Source organism: Microcaecilia unicolor, chromosome 2, assembly GCF_901765095.1.
Source record: "Microcaecilia unicolor chromosome 2, aMicUni1.1, whole genome shotgun sequence".
NCBI lineage: Eukaryota > Metazoa > Chordata > Amphibia > Gymnophiona > Siphonopidae > Microcaecilia > Microcaecilia unicolor.
The window spans coordinates 571,966,615-571,985,517 of NC_044032.1; the positions used below are offsets into that span (position 1 = coordinate 571,966,615).

At 48.0% G+C, this 18,903-nt stretch overlaps 1 protein-coding gene across 4 annotated transcripts in view; it reads right to left on the bottom strand.

Moving 5' to 3' along the window:
- The window catches only part of TLR3 (toll like receptor 3), a 58,423-nt gene that overhangs the window by 11,392 nt on the left and 28,128 nt on the right, over nt 1-18,903 (bottom strand). For all 4 annotated transcript variants that reach the window (XM_030191486.1, XM_030191483.1, XM_030191484.1 and 1 more), the window contains exon 3: nt 2,597-2,788. In XM_030191486.1, the coding sequence (XP_030047346.1) occupies nt 2,597-2,788 (192 nt within the window). The remainder of the gene's footprint in view (nt 1-2,596; nt 2,789-18,903) is intronic.

Here is an 18,903-nt window from a genome sequence, read left to right on the forward strand (position 1 = left end):
TTTTTTCTACAAAAAAAAGCACTGTAAATATGAATAAATAAGATGCCATTGTGGCCATTTTCAAAACATCAGTACTTGCAAAGTTTAATCCTCAGAATTTTTACCAGATTTTCAAGAGAAAATTGCTCTTTGTCACCCCCCAGAAGTTACTGTCCTAGGTGTCTGCCTAGTTGCTGTGCTGGCCCTGCATTCTCCACTTTAATCTCACTCCCAGAAATGTCTCCTGTTCAATTTGGGTAGAAGCATACATGTGGATCAATACATGATCTTTTGCTTATAGGAGGGATGGGCAGTAGTTAATTTATGTGTGAAAATAGTCATTTATCCATAAAAATGTAATTTGGAAATTGTCCTGCCTATGTGCGAATCGTTTTTGGATCAGCTGATCAGATTGGACTGATCCTTAGGAAATAGTATGTATAATGTACACTGTTTATTGGCTTAACTCAGTAGGAAATCTTTTCTATGTGCATAAAATGGGCTAAAAGCTTTCCTTACTAAAAACTCAGGGGTAGATATTCAGCTTGCAGTAGTCAGTGGTTTTGAAGTCACTTATAGCTGTGAGCTGAATTAACTGTGGATATTCAATGCTAGGTCGTGTCTAGGCTCCAGCATTGAAAATCCAGGTATATGCGGTCACCTGAAGACAACCAGGCAGTGGCCGATATTCAGGCCAGTGCAGTGGCATAGCCACAGGTGGGCCAGGGCCCACCCACTTAGGGCTCAGGCCCACTCAACGGTAGCACATGTCGAGAACCAGTTCACGTGACTATTCCCTTTAAATGTGAAGGGTGTGTTGGCACTCTGGTGGCATCTTTCTACCAGAATAAAGAATGAACAGTAGTGAGGTATTGCCTGCCCTAAGCTGTTTCCACACAAAGGGGTCTTTTTACTAAGGTGCATTAACAGATTTAGCATGTGCTAAATGATAAGATGCCAATGGGAATATAATGCATGTCTTATCATTTAGCACACACTAATCATTAATGGATGTCGAGTACCGGTTCACATGACTATTTCTTGTAGTTGTTTCATCTAGTTTAATATTGTTTATCAATCTTTAAATGTATTTATTTAAAATATTTATATTCCGCTTAGTCCACAGTTCCAAGCAGATTAGAATAGTAATGTACATAATCAAAATAACCAAATACTTAATATGTAATAAAAAATATAAAATAAAAGAAATTCACAAATCATACAAAACGAACTCTGTGTCATGTCACAAATAACAATGCCTTCTGGAATAAACAAGCCTTAAGCTGCTTTCTAAAGTAAAGTAGAGGAGTGTGGTAGCCGTGTTAGTCCACTCTTAAGGTTATCAATAGAAATCAAACAAAATAAAACATGGAAATGAAAATAAGATGATACCTTTTTTATTGGACATAACTTAATACATTTCTTGATTAGCTTTCGAAGGTTGCCCTTCTTCGTCAGATCGGAAATAAGCAAATGTGCTAGCTGACAGTGTATATAAGTGAAAACATTCAAGCATTACTATGACAGTCTGACAAGGTGGGAGGATGGGGGTGGGTAGGATTATTTTAACACCCAACAGAAAGGACTTAACAAGGATCTGGGGTTCCTAGCCCATTATAAACCATAAAGCTGTATTTCTCTGTTGATCACCCCACCCCTCACCTATCCACACCCATCCTGTTGGAATATCAATGATATGCTTTGATGTCCCCATGCGTACCCCCTAACCACCCCCATCCTCCCACCCTGTCAGACTGTCATAGTAATGCTTGAATGTTTTCACTTATATACACTGTCAGCTAGCACATTTGCTTATTTCCGATCTGACGAAGAAGGGCAACCTTCGAAAGCTAATCAAGAAATGTATTAAGTTATGTCCAATAAAAAAGGTATCATCTTATTTTCTTTTCCATGTTTTATTTTGTTTGATTTCTAAAGTAAAGTAGGAATCAATTTTCTATAAGTCAACAGGCAATGAGTTCCATAAAGTGGGACTCATTACTTGAAATGTAGAAGATCTGAGGCCAAGTAGATTAACAGTGCGAAAAATTATCAGCAGGTCTTAAAGCCCTAATTTTCTGGGCTTATGTACTTTTCATTTTTTTAAATCCTAAAAACTAAAGTCAAAATCTTAAAATTAATCTTTTTATCAACTGGCAATGAAGAGAAGCCAAAACCGGAGAAATAGTTTTGAGTAATTAGATGAGCTACAGAGTTCTGAGCTACTTGCAAAGATTAAAGCACAAGCTGGCAAACCAGTAAGCAAATCACTGCAATAATCAAAATGTAGTAGCACAAACGTCTACAGCATTGTCCGAAAATTACGTTAAAGAGAATGTCACAACAATATTATACAAGTTATCCTTATTTTGAGGGTTTCCTGAGGCAGCTATCAGTGAAACATGGTCCATATCAGGACCCTTATAAGTAGATTTTTTGCATTTTTGTTGTGTATTAATCTTTGAAGCCTTCACTGAAGATGTCAAATGTCTTTATTTCACAATATCATTTACCGCCTCCTAGGATTTGCCATACAGTGAGGCGGAGTATGTTGCATTCCCACTTATGCCATCTCTGCTTTATTTTAAGTTACTGTTTTTAGATGAATTACACTTACGTTTTTCAGAGGGTTTGATGACAAGTCAAGTACCTCTAACGATGTCTTGTTCAGAAAATACAGTTCCACATTTTCTAAATGAATTATTTTATTGTCAGCTAATAAAAGCTCCTGCAGAGACTGCAACTGTGGCTGGGATCCCAACTTCACAGATTTCAAAATATTGTGAGATATATCCAAAACAGTCAAATTCTGAAAAACAATAGCAGTATACATGATGATTAAGAAGGTAATTTACAAATTACATGGGATGGATTAATTTATTTTAGACAAATTTCATCATTCATGGTATTCTGCCCCCATCCATAAAAAAAACCCTGTTGAGATTGTCTAACAATTATCTTGAGTAGAGAGGTGTGGTAGCCGTGTTAGTCCACTTTTATTTATTTATTTATTTGTAGCAAGGTAATCAATAGAAATAAAACAAAATAAAACATGGAAAAGAAAATATGATGATACCTTTTTTATTGGACATAACTTAATACATTTCTTGATTAGCTTTCGAAGGCTGCCCTTCTTCGTCAGATCGGAAATAAGCAAATGTTGGATCTTATTTTATTTTGTTTTATTTCTATTGATTACCTCTAACAATTATGAGACCACAGATATTGAATGGAAAGTATCACCATCACATAGAACATGATGCCACATATAGACCAGTTGACCCATCCAATCTGTTCAGTTTTCCTCTCTTGTTCTCTTTCACTTTGAGTCGATGCGCATATCCATTCTCATACTTTAATGCTAGCTCCTTATATATTTTATCCTGTATCTCAAATCTGGTCCCACTACCATCCTCTACAATGTCTTGTAAAAGCCTTCACACCCCTCTTCCTTTCTGCTGTCTAAAAAAACACAATTCAAAATTAATTAAGTAGTAATTTGTTTCATTGATCTCCACAAAGCAGTCTATATTTCAACATGAAAGAACAATTATAGAAATCAAAAAATAAATAAGAAACCAAAAAGCCTGGATTGCATAAATCTTCACATCCCTTGCTTTGATACTTAACGGAAACCTCATCTGCAGCATTAAAAGCCGTGGCCGATTTAGGATAAGCATCTAGCAACTTTGTACAGCATCATAGTGTAGTGTTTGCCAATTCTTTTTGGCAGAATGGCCCCGGCTCCTCCCCAACCCACATCCTGGCCCGTCCCTAACCAGCCCACTTTTGGGGGGGCGGCTGGTTAGAGGCGATAGTCAGCGGCACTGCCCGGTTTAGTGCCGCTCAATATCGGTGGTTGGGCGGAAACAAGCAATTTAAAAGGGCCAGGGCCTCTTCAGGTTGCTTAAATCCCTCTGAATATCAGCCTATGTCTATTTTTCCCAATCATGTTTAGATTCTGTTACAGTGCTGGCCTTCACCACTTCTGTTTTCAGGTCTTATCGTCATTTTGGCTTTTACAGGGTGCACCATTCTGGTCTTCATCTGTTCTCATTTGCTATGTTTTTATGCTGAATTTCTAAGTACATTTTGCACATATTAGACTAGATTCTATATATGGCACCTGAAAATTCCTCATGGAAAAAATACGCCTAGGAATATTCTATGAATTGCGCTTAACTCTAGAAGTACTTTATAGAATAAGCCTAAATTTCTGCGCAGATTATAGAATATGCTGAGTGCCTATCCGCGATACTAAATTTAGTTGCAGGCAGTAACACCAAGTAAAACTTAGTTTAAATTCCAATGCCTAAATTAGGCTTAGACCGGGTGTATTCTATAACAACTCAAATAGATTTTAAAAACACCCATGACCAGCCTATTCCACCCCGATGGCCATGCCCCCTTTTCAACTATATGACTTAGAATTTAAGAGCATCATGTTACAAAATACGCTTATACAGCTGTGCGCATAAATTCTAATTAATGCCAATTAGTGCTGATAATTGTTTGTTAATATCTAATTTTCAGCACTGATTAGCTATTTAACCAATTAAGTGATGCACATTGTTGTAGAATATGCCTCGATTAATGCCTGGAAATTTTTATCACCTCTCTGCCTTTAGAGCAAAATTATTCATCAGTTATCTTAAACAAAAACAAAACAGGTTTTCTTCATTGCCCTTCTCTGCCTGGGGGAGATTGTTTAATGTTTCCTTAACAGGTATGATGCCTTTTCAGTGCTTTTACACCATCCCCCTGATTCTATAAAAGTTGCCAAAACTTGTATGCACAAATTTAGGCGTGCCCCCAATCTGCACATGCAATGTAATATAGAATATTGAGTCAATTAGTGCCAATAATTGGCTTTTTAACAAACAATTATTGGCACTAATTAAATTTAATTGTGACTAATGTGTGTAAATTTAGGTGTGGGATCTGTGCCTAAAGTTTACACATGGCCCCTTAAAAGGGAGCACAGAAATGGGAGGGTCATGGGCAGATCAGGGGCGTGGTTTTCAGTTATATGCATAATTATAGAATATGGGTGCTCCGTGTGCAAATTTAGGTGTGGGCATTTGCACCACGTTTTCATTGGTGCAGATGGCAGTGCTTATATTTACATGCAACTTCTCCACTTAAGCGTTATTCTACAAACCGTGCAGAACTTTAGGTGCAGCTTACAGAATACTGCTTAGGCAGGTTTTTTTCAGCACTGATTTGGGCCCTGTTTACTAAGCAGAGTTATAGGCGCGTTAACATTTTTAACGCATGTTAACCATGTACACGTGTTAACCATGTACGTGCCTACAATATCCCTAAGGGCGCCTACATGGTTAGCACGTGTGCTAAGTGTAGGCACACTAAAAACACTAACACACCTTAGTAAACAGGGCCCCTGTATAGAATCTAGCCCCATATGTATACGTAAGTTTTAAACTACTTCTTTTCAGGTTCATGACTGTCTCATAGATAACTATCATATAATGAGTCACCAAACATGTCTAACTCCTCATATACATTACATTAAATTCACCAGAAGGCAATCACATTTTTAGCACCCCCTCCAGCGGTGTTTTCCTTGTATGTGGTCCAAAATAAGACATCTTTTTTTTTTGTTACATTTGTACCCTGTGCTTTCCCACTCATGGCAGGCTCAATGTGGCTTACATATTGTATACAGGTACTTATATGTACCTGGGGCAATGGAGGGTTAAGTGACTTGCCCAGAGTCACAAGGAGCTGCCTGTGCCTGAAGTGGGAATTGAACTCAGTTCCTCAGTTCCCCCAGGACCAAAGTCCACCACCCTAACCACTAGGCCACACATGGCCCATATTGAGTCCCTGTTGTTTGCCACTTATTTTTATTAATTAACGTTTGTAAAAAGACTCCTTTGGCTCTGCACTGGTCCTTTGTTCTCTCTGCTGTGTTTTGCTTCTACTAATTTACAAATCCCAAATTTAATACATAATTATTAATCCATCACGCAGGCCCCTTCCCAATTTTTTTTTTTTTACCCACAAAGGTTTGTAATAATCCAAACAGCCACCAATACTACTGATGCCAAAGATCTGGCTGTCTCATGCCAGTTCATGTTAGGGTTATGACATGAATGCTCTGAACAAGTTACCCCAGTCTTTTTGGCAGCCTAATCTAATCTCAGTTTAACATATTAACATAGTAGATGTTACTAAATTAAACTGAGATTAGATTAGGCTGCCAAAAAGACTGGGGTAACTTGTTCAGAGCATTCATGTCAATTGCCAGTAATTACGAGTTATGCATAGATCTGCTCTACGCCCTATTCTATAACATGTGTGCCTAGATTTCATAGTGTGAACTCCAATGGGGATGTGGCCATGGGAGGGGCATGGGCGGTCAGGAGTGTTCCTAGAATTTAGATGCAATGCAATGTTATAGAATACCTGCATTTGTGCACCTACCATTAGTCTGGCGCCAACATTTACACCAGCCTTTGTCAGGCACATGCAATGTATTGACAGCTTATTGCTTTCCTTAAAGTTCTTAGCAGCCACATGCAAAATCTTGACAACTGTCATTCCTTTTTTGACCATCCTTGCAGACACATGCAATTTGACAGCTGTCATCCCTTGCAGGCACATGCAGTGTGTTGACAGCTGTCATCCAGTTTTTGACATTCTTTGCAAGCACATGCAATGTGTAGACAGCTGCCATCCCTTTTTAGACATTCATTGCAGGCACGTGCAATGTGTGCAATGTGTTGACAACTGTCATCCCATTTTTGACATTCATTGCAGGCATATGCAATATGCTGACAGATATCACCGCTTTTTTGATCATCCTTGCAGGCATATGCAAATTGACAGCTGTCATCCCTTTTTTTCACTTTTTTTTGCAGGGATATGCAATCTGTTGACAGCTGTCATCCCTTTTCTCGCCTTGGGCACATGCAATGTGTTGACAGCTGTCATCCCTTTCTTTATATTCACTAAAGGCATAAGCAATGTGTTGAGCTGTCATCCCTTTTTTGACCTTGGACACATGCAATGTGTTGACAGCTGTCATACCTTCTTTGACCATCCTTGCAGGCACACGCAATGTGTTGACAGCTGTCATCCCTTTTTTTAATATTCATTGCATGCATATGCAATGTGTTAATAGCTGTCATCCCTTTGTTTGGCATTCCTTGCAGGCACATGCAGTGTGTTGACAGAAGTCATCCATTTTTTTTACTTTACTTACTGGCACATGCAATGTGTTGACAACTGTCATCCAGTTTTTGTCATTCTTTTCAAGCACATACAATGTGTTGACAGCTGTTATCCCTTTTTTCACCTTCCTTGCCATGCACATACAATTTGTTGACAGCTGTCATCCCTGTTTTCACCTTGTCTGCAGGTACATGCAATGTGTTGACATCTGTCATCCCTTTTTTTGACCATACTTGCATGCTTATAATATTTGACAGCTGTCATCCAGTTTTTGACTTTCTTTTCAAGTACATACTGTCCCGTTCCCCAGTCCTACCTGTGCCTCCGGTGGAGGGGACGCGGATCCGCGAGCCCCGCGACGCCCGGGGTGGCGAAGGGGAACCCCCGGGAAGGCCGATACGGTCGCAGGGACCAGCGAACCGCCCGGGCGAGCGCCGGCCGCGGAGAATGGGGCATCGCGCCAACCAAGATGGCGGCGCCAGCATCGACGCCTCCAAGGGCGGACCAGCGCTCAGGCTCCGCCCATCGCGCCCGGGATTGGTGCGCCGGTCCTGAGGCCCCGCCTGGAGAGTGGGCCGACCAATCCCGAGGCCCATTGTCTCCTGGGGTCGGGTTGGTTGGTTCCTCTCCCGGGGAGGAGGCGGAACGGCGCGACATTTAAACCGGGATGCAGGGAGACTCACTGCTTCCGGTTCGTTGGTTACTGAAGCCGTCACAGTGGGTTTCCCTGTGCTATCCCTCAGAGACTGTCTTCTTGCTAGCCGTCCTGCTAGCCCTCCTGCGGAGACTGTGCCTTCTGGCTAGCCGTCCTGCTAGCCTTCTTCAGAGACTGTCTTCTTGCTAGCCATCCTGCTAGTCCTCCTGCGGAGACTGTGCCTTCTTGCTAGCCGTCCTGCTAGCCCTCCTGCGGAGACTGTGCCTTCTGGCTAGCCGTCCTGCTAGCCCTCCTGCGGAGACTGTGCCTTCTTGCTAGCCGTCCTGCTAGCCCTCCTGCGGAGACTGTGCCTTCTGGCTAGCCGTCCTGCTAGCCCTCCTGCGGAGACTGTGCCTTCTTGCTAGCCGTCCTGCTAGCCCTCCTGCGGAGACTGTGCCTTCTGGCTAGCCGTCCTGCTAGCCTTCTTCAGAGACTGTCTTCTTGCTAGCCGTCCTGCTAGCCCTCCTGCGGAGACTGTGCCTTCTTGCTAGCCGTCCTGCTAGTCCTCCTGCGGAGACGGTGCCTTCTTGCTAGCCGTCCTGCTAGCCCTCCTGTGGAGACTGTGCCTTCTTGCTAGCCGTCCTGCTAGCCTTCCTACAGAGACTGGACTTTGGTTAGCCGTCCTGCTAACTTCTCCTTCAGAGATTGTGCCTTTTTGGCTAGCCGGCCCTGCTAGTCCTCCCCTATAGACTGCGTTCTAACTACCAGCCAGGTCAGCCGTCACCCCGTGGTTCCAGCAGTCCTGCTGGCCGCCTGCAGCTGAGGGCTCAACCCTCGGTGAACGGCGGTCGCCGCGGGTGAAGATTCGGGGTGCTCGGCTGCCCTCTGGGCCTTGCGAGGCCTTAGGGTACCTAAGGGCTCACCTCTAGAGACAGGACAGGAACCGGAAGCCATGAGCTCGCCGACGCAACCTGATCTACGGGACCTGGCCAAGGTACTTCAGCAGCAGCAGGAGCAGCTGAACGCCCTGTCCGGGGCGCTCCAGAACGTGTGTTCTCAACTTTCAACGCTTCAGGTACAGAACCAGGCCGCAGCGGCTCCCCGTTTGGGAGGGTTCCGCACGGGACCTCGGTTCCCTGAGCCGGCACGATACGATGGGACCCCCGGAGGTTGTCGGGGGTTCCTCAACCAGTGCAACCTAGCCTTCCGGATGCAACCGGAGGCATTTGCTTCGGACCAGAGTAAAGTGGGCTACATTATGGGCCTCTGTGAAGGGAAAGCCCAGGCCTGGGTGGCCCCACTAAACGAACAACAGGACCCCATCTTGGATGACTACAGTGAATTTCAGCACCGGTTCCGGATGGTGTTCGACCTTCCTGGCAGACCCTCGTCCGTGGCGTCGGAACTACTGCGGATCCATCAGGGTGAAGGGACGGTGGCCGAATATGCTATTCGTTTTCGGACCTTAGCCACGGAGCTGCGCTGGAATCCGGAGTCCTTGATGGCCATCTTTATGGAAGGATTACAAGAACGAATCAAGGACGAATTGACGGGACGAGAGGTCCCAGGACAATTAGATGCTCTGATTTCGCTCTGCATACGAGTAGATACCCGGTTCCAGGAGCGAGCTAGAGCCCGGGCGGAGCAGCAGAAGTGGGCCCGGGGGACCTTCCGGAGGAGCAAAGGGCCGTCCCCTCGCCGTGGGAACCGGGACTCCAGGGAGAATGGGGAGGAGCCAATGGTAATGGGCCGTCAACGGCTGGCTCCCGCCGACAGGCAGAAACGTTTGTCGAACGGATTGTGCTTCTATTGTGGCGAGGCTGGACATTTCATCCGGACCTGTCCCGCCCGGGCGGGAAACGCCTTCCCCAAGGCACCCTGAGGGGAGGGGTCTTGGGGCACTCCGCTCCCCTACCGGACTCCCTCATAACACTGCCGGTAATATTACGATGGCACGAGACCACGATCCAGACCCGGGCTCTGGTGGACTCGGGGTCCGGGGGTAACTTCATCGGGCTCGAACTGTTGCAACAAATGGGCTGGCCTACGCTTCCGCGGAGGCCCGAGCTGAGGATAACCTCCATCCAGGGAACTACTCTGCCACAGCCGGTCACGGAGATCACCCCCTCTTTGGGATTGCAGGTGGGGGAGGATCACCGGGAGGAAGTTCAATTCCTGGTACTATCCCGGACTATTCACCCCGTGGTCCTAGGATTGCCATGGCTACGGTGTCACAGTCCTGTTATTGACTGGACCGGAGGAAGTATCCAGGCTTGGGGTAGTTCCTGTCAGGAGAACTGTTGTAAGGGCCGGACCGGCAGCTGCCCTGCATTAACTATTGTGCCCGGTGGGGGACGGGTAGAGCTGGGCTCCCTGCCCATGGATTATAGAGACTTTGCAGATGTGTTCAGTCCTAAGGAAGCGGAGGTGCTACCTCCTCACCGGTCGTTCGACTGTGCCATTAATTTGATGACGGATACCATGCCACCCCGGGGCCGACTGTATACCCTGTCCCGGGGGGAGTCCAAGGTAATGCAGGAATATATCCGGGAGAACCTGCGGAAAGGGTTCATCCGGCCCTCTACGTCCCCTGCCGGGGCGGGATTCTTTTTTGTCACCAAGAAGGATGGATCCTTGAGGCCCTGTATTGACTATCGAGGGTTAAATGCCATCACCGTGAAGGATCGCTTTCCTCTACCACTCATTCCCGAGCTCTTTGATAGGCTGCAAGGGGCCCAGATGTTTACCAAGTTGGACTTGCGGGGGGCCTACAATTTAGTTCGAATCCGGCAAGGGGACGAATGGAAAACGGCCTTCAACACCCACGAGGGGCATTTCGAGTACCGGGTGAGGCCGTTCGGCCTATGTAATGCCCCAGCGGTGTTTCAGCGACTCATCAACTATGTGCTGGAGGATTTGCTGAACTCCACGGTGATTGTATACCTGGACGATATCCTGGTGTTTTCCAAAGACCCCGCTGAACATACGGGCCACGTCCGTGCAGTACTGCAGCGGTTACGACAAGCCCGCCTATTCGCTAAACTCAGTAAGTGCGCCTTTCATCAGCGGTCGCTACCCTTTTTGGGGCATATTCTGTTACCCGGGGGGTTACAGATGGAGCCAGATAAACTCCGTGCGATTCGGGAGTGGCCACAACCGCTGGGATTGAAAGCGCTGCAACGTTTCCTGGGGTTCGCGAACTATTATCGCCAGTTTATCCCTCAGTATTCCCAACTGACAGCTCCGCTGACGGCGCTTACCAAAAAGAACGCGAAAGTCCGGGACTGGTCGCTGGAGGCGCAAGCGGCCTTTCGTCAGGTGAAAGAGGCGTTCAACTCAGCGTCCATTCTGTTGGCTCCAGATCCCGAAAAACCTTTCATTGTGGAAGTGGACGCATCCGCCTTAGGGGCAGGGGCAGTCATCTCTCAAGTCAACCCCAACGGACAACGTCAACCTTGCTCTTTCTTCTCGCGTAAATTCTCCCCGGCCGAACGTAATTACACGGTAGGGGATAGAGAACTCTTGGCCTTGAAACTCGCCCTGCAGGAATGGAGGCATCTGCTGGAGGGAGCGGAGCATCGATTTACGGTGATCACGGATCACAAGAATCTCCTGTATCTTCAAGAGGCTTAGCGGTTAAATCCCCGACAGGCCCGATGGTCGTTATTCTTTGCCAGATTTCATTTTCAGTTGGTGTTTCGGGCGGCTACTCAGAATACCCCAGCGGACTCTCTCTCTCGAGCATTCGAGGTTCCTGAGGAGACCAAGGAGGTCCATCCTATGTTAAACCCGGCATGTCTCAGTGCGGCTACGGGGAACGTCTCGCCGACAAAGGAGGTAGTGCCGGCCGCCGACCGAGAAAGAATAATGCAATGGGGGCATTCCTCTAGATGGGCCGGGCATTTCGGGTATCAAAAGACCCTCCGGTTCATTGCAAGACAGTATCAATGGCCTCATATGAGGCGGGATATTCTCCAGTTCGTTACTACATGTCCTGTTTGTGCACGAACGAAGCCACTAGTGGGGCCTCCCGTGGGGGACCTGCAACCACTATCCGTACCAACCGCCCCCTGGACCGAGTTATCCATGGATTTTATCACCGACCTTCCCAGCTCCCGGGGGCACACCGTGATTTGGGTGGTGGTGGACCGGTTCTCCAAAATGGCTCATTTTGTCCCATTACCAAGCCTTCCGTCGGCGGCCTCGTTAGCACAATGCTTCATTCAACACATTTTTCGGTTACATGGGCTGCCCATTCGGATCGTCAGCGACCGAGGACCCCAATTCACCTCACGCTTCTGGAGAGCCTTGTGCACGGCCTTGGGGGTAGAGACTCACTTTTCATCCGCCTACCACCCCCAAACCAACGGCATGGTCGAAAGGATAAACCAGACATTAAAAGGGTTCTTGCGGGCGTTTGTCAACAAACGTCAAGATAATTGGGCCTCTCTGCTGCCATGGGCCGCGTTTGCTTATAATCAGAGTGACCACTCGTCCTCAGGACACTCTCCGTTCTTCGTGGTATACGGACGACATCCTCGGCTTCCAGGGCCGTTCCCATCTACAGCGCTAACCCCCGTGGGGAACCAAACTCTAGCCGATCTGCAGAAGGTCTGGAAGATGGCTCGGGAGCAACTACAAAAGACAGCTGCCCAAAACAAAGTCTTTGCAGATCGCCACCGGCGGCCCGCCCCAGTGCTCCAGCCGGGGCAGAAGGTATGGTTAAGCACAAGGTATTTGAGACTCCGGGTGCCCTCCCGGAGGCTGGGACCTCGATACATTGGACCTTTTGCTGTCCAGGAACGAATTGGAACAGTAACGTACCGGTTACGGTTACCGACGGCCTTACGAGTACACAACGCCTTTCACATTTCTTTGTTGAAGAAATTTCGTGGGTCTAGATGGCACCCTCACCAACCCGAGGATGAAGCCCTCGAGGTTACTCCCGATCCGGAGTATGAAGTGGAGGAGGTGCTAGATTCTAAGAAGCGGCGAGGAAGACTGTATTATTTGTTAGCCTGGAAACATTTTGGTCCTGAAGACAACTCCTGGGAACCCGCAGCGAACGTTCATGTGCCGGACTTGATCAGAGCGTTCCACGCCCGGTTTCCATCTAAACCCGGGCCCGGGGGAAAGGGGGCATCCGGGGAGGATACTGTCCCGTTCCCCGGTCCTACCTGTGCCTCCGGTGGAGGGGGCGCGGATCCGCGAGCCCCGCGACGCCCGGGGTGGCGAAGGGGAACCCCCGGGAAGGCCGATACGGTCGCAGGGACCAGCGAACCGCCCGGGCGAGCGCCGGCCGCGGAGAACGGGGCATCGCGCCAACCAAGATGGCGGCGCCAGCATCGACGCCTCCAAGGGCGGACCAGCACTCAGGCTCCGCCCATCGCGCCCGGGATTGGTGCGCCGGTCCTGAGGCCCCGCCTGGAGAGTGGGCCGACCAATCCCGAGGCCCATTGTCTCCTGGGGTCGGGTTGGTTGGTTCCTCTCCCGGGGAGGAGGCGGAACGGCGCGACATTTAAACCGGGATGCAGGGAGACTCACTGCTTCCGGTTCGTTGGTTACTGAAGCCGTCACAGTGGGTTTCCCTGTGCTATCCCTCAGAGACTGTCTTCTTGCTAGCCGTCCTGCTAGCCCTCCTACGGAGACTGTGCCTTCTGGCTAGCCGTCCTGCTAGCCTTCTTCAGAGACTGTCTTCTTGCTAGCCGTCCTGCTAGCCCTCCTGCGGAGACTGTGCCTTCTTGCTAGCCGTCCTGCTAGCCCTCCTGCGGAGACTGTGCCTTCTGGCTAGCCGCCCTGCTAGCCCTCCTGCGGAGACTGTGCCTTCTTGCTAGCCGTCCTGCTAGCCCTCCTGCGGAGACTGTGCCTTCTGGCTAGCCGTCCTGCTAGCCCTCCTGCGGAGACTGTGCCTTCTGGCTAGCCGTCCTGCTAGCCCTCCTGCGGAGACTGTGCCTTCTGGCTAGCCGTCCTGCTAGCCTTCTTCAGAGACTGTCTTCTTGCTAGCCGTCCTGCTAGCCCTCCTGCGGAGACTGTGCCTTCTTGCTAGCCGTCCTGCTAGTCCTCCTGCGGAGACGGTGCCTTCTTGCTAGCCGTCCTGCTAGCCGTCCTGCTAGCCCTCCTGTGGAGACTGTGCCTTCTTGCTAGCCGTCCTGCTAGCCTTCCTACAGAGACTGGACTTTGGTTAGCCATCCTGCTAACTTCTCCTTCAGAGATTGTGCCTTTTTGGCTAGCCGGCCCTGCTAGTCCTCCCCTATAGACTGCGTTCTAACTACCGGCCAGGTCAGCCGTCACCCCGCGGTTCCAGCAGTCCTGCTGGCCGCCTGCAGCTGAGGGCTCAACCCTCGGTGAACGGCGGTCGCCGCGGGTGAAGATTCGGGGTGCTCGGCTGCCCTCTGGGCCTTGCGAGGCCTTAGGGTACCTAAGGGCTCACCTCTAGAGACAGGACACATACAGTGTGTTGACAGCTGTCATCCCTTTTTTCACCTTGTACCCATTCAATGTGTTGACAGCTGTAATCCATATTTCACCTTCCTTGCATGCACATACAGTTCGTTGACAGCTGTCATCCTTTTTTTTCACCTTTTTTGTAGACAGATGCAAAGTGCTGACAGTTGTCATCCCTATTTTGATCTTCTTTGCAGACAGATTAAAGTTGTTGACAACTGTCAATCCCTATTTTCACATTCATTGCAGGCATATGCAATGTGTTGATAGCTGTCATCCCTTTTTTGATCATACTTGCATGCTTATATTTGACAGCTGTCACCCCCTTTTTAACATTTTTTGGAGGCACATGCAATTTGTTGACAGCTGACATCCCTTTATTTGACTTTCCTTCAAGACACATGCAATGTGTTGACAGCTGTGTTGCTTTTTTTCACCTTCCTTTGCAGGTACATAATTGTGTTCACAGATGTCATCCCTTTTTTCAAGTATTTGCAGGCTCATGCAATTTGAGAACAGCTGTCTTCCAGTTTTTGCATTCTTTGCAAGCACATGCAATGTGTAGACAGCTGTCATCCCTTTTTTCACCGTCCTTGCATGCACATGCAATTTGTTAACAGCTGTCTTCCTTTTTTTCACCTTTTTTGCAAGTACATGCAAAGTGCTGACAGTTGTCATCCCTATTTTGACCTTCTTTGCAGACACATGCAATGCGTTGACAGCTCTCAATCCCTTTTTTAACCATCCTTGCAAGCTTATGCAATGTGTTGACAGCTGTCATCCCTTTTTTTCACTTTCATTGCAGGCATATGCAGTGTGTTAACAGCTGTCATCCCTTTTTTGACCATACTTGCATGCTTCTGATATTTGACAGCTGCCACCCCTTTTTTCACAGTTTTTGCAGGCACATGCAATTGGTTGACAGCTGACATCCCTTTTTTGATTTTCTTTGCAGACACATGCAATGTGTTGACAGCTGTCATTCCTTTTTTGACATTGGGCACATGTAATGTGTTGATAACTGTTGCTTTTTTTTCACCTTCCTTGCGGGTACATAAAATATGTACATAGCTGTCATCTCTTTTTTCAAGTATTTGCAGGTTCATGAAATTTGAGAACAGCTGTCATCCCCTTTTTGACATTCTTTGCAGGTATATGCAATGTGTTGACAGCTGTCATTCCTTTTTTGACCTTGGACACATGCAATGTGTTGACAGGTTTCATCCCTTTTTTCACCTTCCTTGCAGGGACCTTCAATTTGTTGAAAGCTGTCATCCCTTTTTTGACCATCCTTACAGGCTCATGCAATTTGACAGCTGTCATCCCTTTGTTTGACATTCCTTGCAGGCACTTGCAATGTGTTGACAGTTGTCATCCCTTTTTTCACCTATCTTGTATACACATGCAATTTGTTGACAGCTGTCATCCCTGTTTTCACCTTTTTTGTAGGTACATACAATGTGTTGACAGCTGTCATGCTTTTTTTTTTTGGCTTCCTTGCAGGTACATAAAATGTGTTCACAGCTGTCATCACTTTTTTTGATGTATTTGCAGATATATGCAATGTGTTCACAGATGTCATCTCTTTTTCACATTAATTACAGGCACATGCAATGTGCTGACAGCTGTCACCCCATTTTGACATTCATTGCAGGCATGTGCAATATATTGACAGCTGTTATTTCTTTTTTGACCATCCTTGCAGTCTCATGCAATTTGACAGCTGTCATCTCCTTTTTTTTCACCTTTTCAGCTGGCACATGTAATTTGTTGACAGCTGTCATTCCTTTTTTGACCTTGGACACATGCAATTTGTTTACAGCTGTCATCTCTTTTTGTTTAGCATTCCTTGCAAGCATATGCAATGTGTTGACAGCTGTCATTCTTTTTTTGACCTTGGATGGGAAAATTAGGTTCTTACACCTTGGTAATTTTCTTTCCTTTAGTCACAGCAGATGAATCCATTACGAATGGGTTGTGTCCACCTACCAGCAGGGGGAGATAGAGAACACTGAAAACCATAGTGCCTCTAGGACGGCTAGCTCTATCTGCCTCTCAGTATTTTGAAGCTTCCAAAGCAGTGTTAAACCGCAAAGTAGCATACAAAAGAACTTTCCTCACAGTGAACAAACGCCCCAGAACAGGAGCAATAACACAAAGGAGGGACGAACTCAACCTCCTATAGTAGAACAGAACTCCTGAAGACTGTTTTCCAACTTCTCCCAAAGAGGGAACATGTCTGCAGGAAAAACTGAACACAAAACAGAGTCAATCAGGGAGGGATCATGGATTCATCTGCTGTGACTAAAGGAAAGAAAATTACCAAGGTAAGAACCTAATTTTCCCTTCCTTGTCATCAGCAGCAGATGAATCCATTACGAATGGGATGTATCAAAGCAATCCCTAGATAGGGCGGGAACAAGCCACACCACGCGCAAGCACTTGTGCTCCAAAAAGAGCATCTCTCCTGGCAGCCACATCCAGCCTGTAATGACAGGCAAAAGAGAGCTTAGAATCCCAAGTAGCTGCACTACATATCTCTTGAAGAGAGAGTGCTCCCATCTCAGCCCAAGAGGAAGAAATCGCTCTTGTGGAATGTGCCTTAAAGGCGTCAGGCGAAGGCCGGGCAGATAGCAGATATGTAGAAAAAAATGGCTTCCTTAAGCCAACGGGCTATAATGGCTTTAGATGCTGGAGACCCTCTGCGAGGACCTGACAACAATACAAAAAGGTGATCAGAGGTCCTGAAAGCATTTGACATCTGCAGATACTGCAACAGAGCCCTGCGCACATCCAGAAGGTGCAACTGCCCAAAACATTCCGGAAACTCCTCCATAGAAAAGGAGGGCAGATAAATAGGCTGGTTTAGGTGAAACGCTGAAACCACCTTTGACAGGAAGGAAGGCACTGTATGTACCGTAACTCCGGACTCTGAGAATTGCAGAAATGGGTCTCGACAGGACAGCGCCTGGAGCTCAGACACCCGTCTCGCCGATGTAATGGCCACCAAAAAGACTGTTTTTAGAGTCACATCCTTCTCCGAAGCTCTCTGAAGCACGCCTCAGCGGCTCGAAGGGCGAACACTGAAGAGCCTTTAATACTAGCCCCAGGTTCAAAGCCGGACAAGGGGCCCACACGGGAGGCCGGAGCCGAAGCACCCCTCTAAGAAACCGTGCAATGTCCAGATGCGCAGCCAGGGAGAGGCCCGAGACCTTCCCCCAAAAACATGCCAAAGCTGTCACTTGAACACGCAGGGAATTGTAGGCCAAGCCTTTTTGTAAACCATCCTGCAGAAACTCCAGTATCGGTGAGACTGTAGCCCTCGTGGGTGTGATCGCCTTTGAAACACACCACACCTCAAACCGGCGCCAGATCCAAGCATAAGCAACAGAAGTGGACCACTTGCGGGCCTGCAAGAGAGTGGAGATGACCTTGTTAGAATAGCCTTTGTCTCTCAATTACACCCTCTCAAGAGCCATGCCGTAAGACCAAAGCGGCAGGGATCCTCCATGGTCACCGGGCCCTGCATCAACAGGTTCGGTACCAGAGGCAAAGGAAGAGGGGCCTCCACCAGCATCTGCTGGAGGTCCGCGTACCACGGCTGCCTGGGCCAATCCGGGGAAATGAGAATCTCCACTCCTTGATGTAGCTGAATTCGCAGGAGGACTCGCCCTATCAAGGGCCAAGGAGGAAACACATACAGGAGGCCCGGAAGCCAGGGTTGATCCAAGGCATCCAACCCCGCCGAGCGAGGATCTCTCTGTCTGCTGAAAAAGGACGGGACTTTGGCATTTGTGCTTGAGGCCATAAGATCCGCTACGGGCGTTCCCCATTTGGCACAGATCTGAAGGAACACTTCGTCTGCCAGTTCCCACTCCACAGGGTCGATTTGATACCTGCTTAGAAAATCATCTTGCACGTTGCTCTGACCTGCTATGTGAGCTGCTGACAGAAGCTACAGATGTAGCTCAGCCCAGTGGCATATCTGAGCGGCCTTTGCGGCCAGTGCTTGACACTGAGTGCCGCCTTGTCGATTTATGTAGGCCACTGCTGTCGTGTTGTCCAACAGAACTCTGACAGCCAGTCCCTCCAGAGTCTTGTGAAAGGCCAGAAGAGCCTGGAATATCGCTCTCAGTTCCAAGCAATTGATGGACCACCCTGTTTCCTTGGGAGTCCACAGACCCTGAGTATAGCTTCCCTGGCAATGTGCTCCCCAGCCCCTCAGGCTGGCATCCGTTACCACCAGGCACCAATCGGGAAGCGCTAGTGGCATTCCTCGCTGCAGCATGCTGTCTGAGAGCCACCACTCCATACTGAGTCGGGCCACAGGGAGCCACGTGAGTCTGCGTTGATAATCCTGGGACATAGGAGACCATCGTTGAAGCAGGGCAATCTGCAGAGGTCTCATGTGTGCTCTTGCCCATGGCATCACTTCCAAGGTGGCCGTCATCGACCCCAACAGCTGGGCGAGGCATCTTCAGGAGCAGACGGACCTGATTCTGAAGCTTGCACCGTAATAGGTCGGGAATATTGACGACTCAGCCCAGAGATTGCAGTACTGAGACCACTCTGGCTGTTACATGACGACTCTCTTCTGCACAGTCCGCTCTGATGAGCCAGTTGTCGAGTTACAGGTGAACCCGGATACC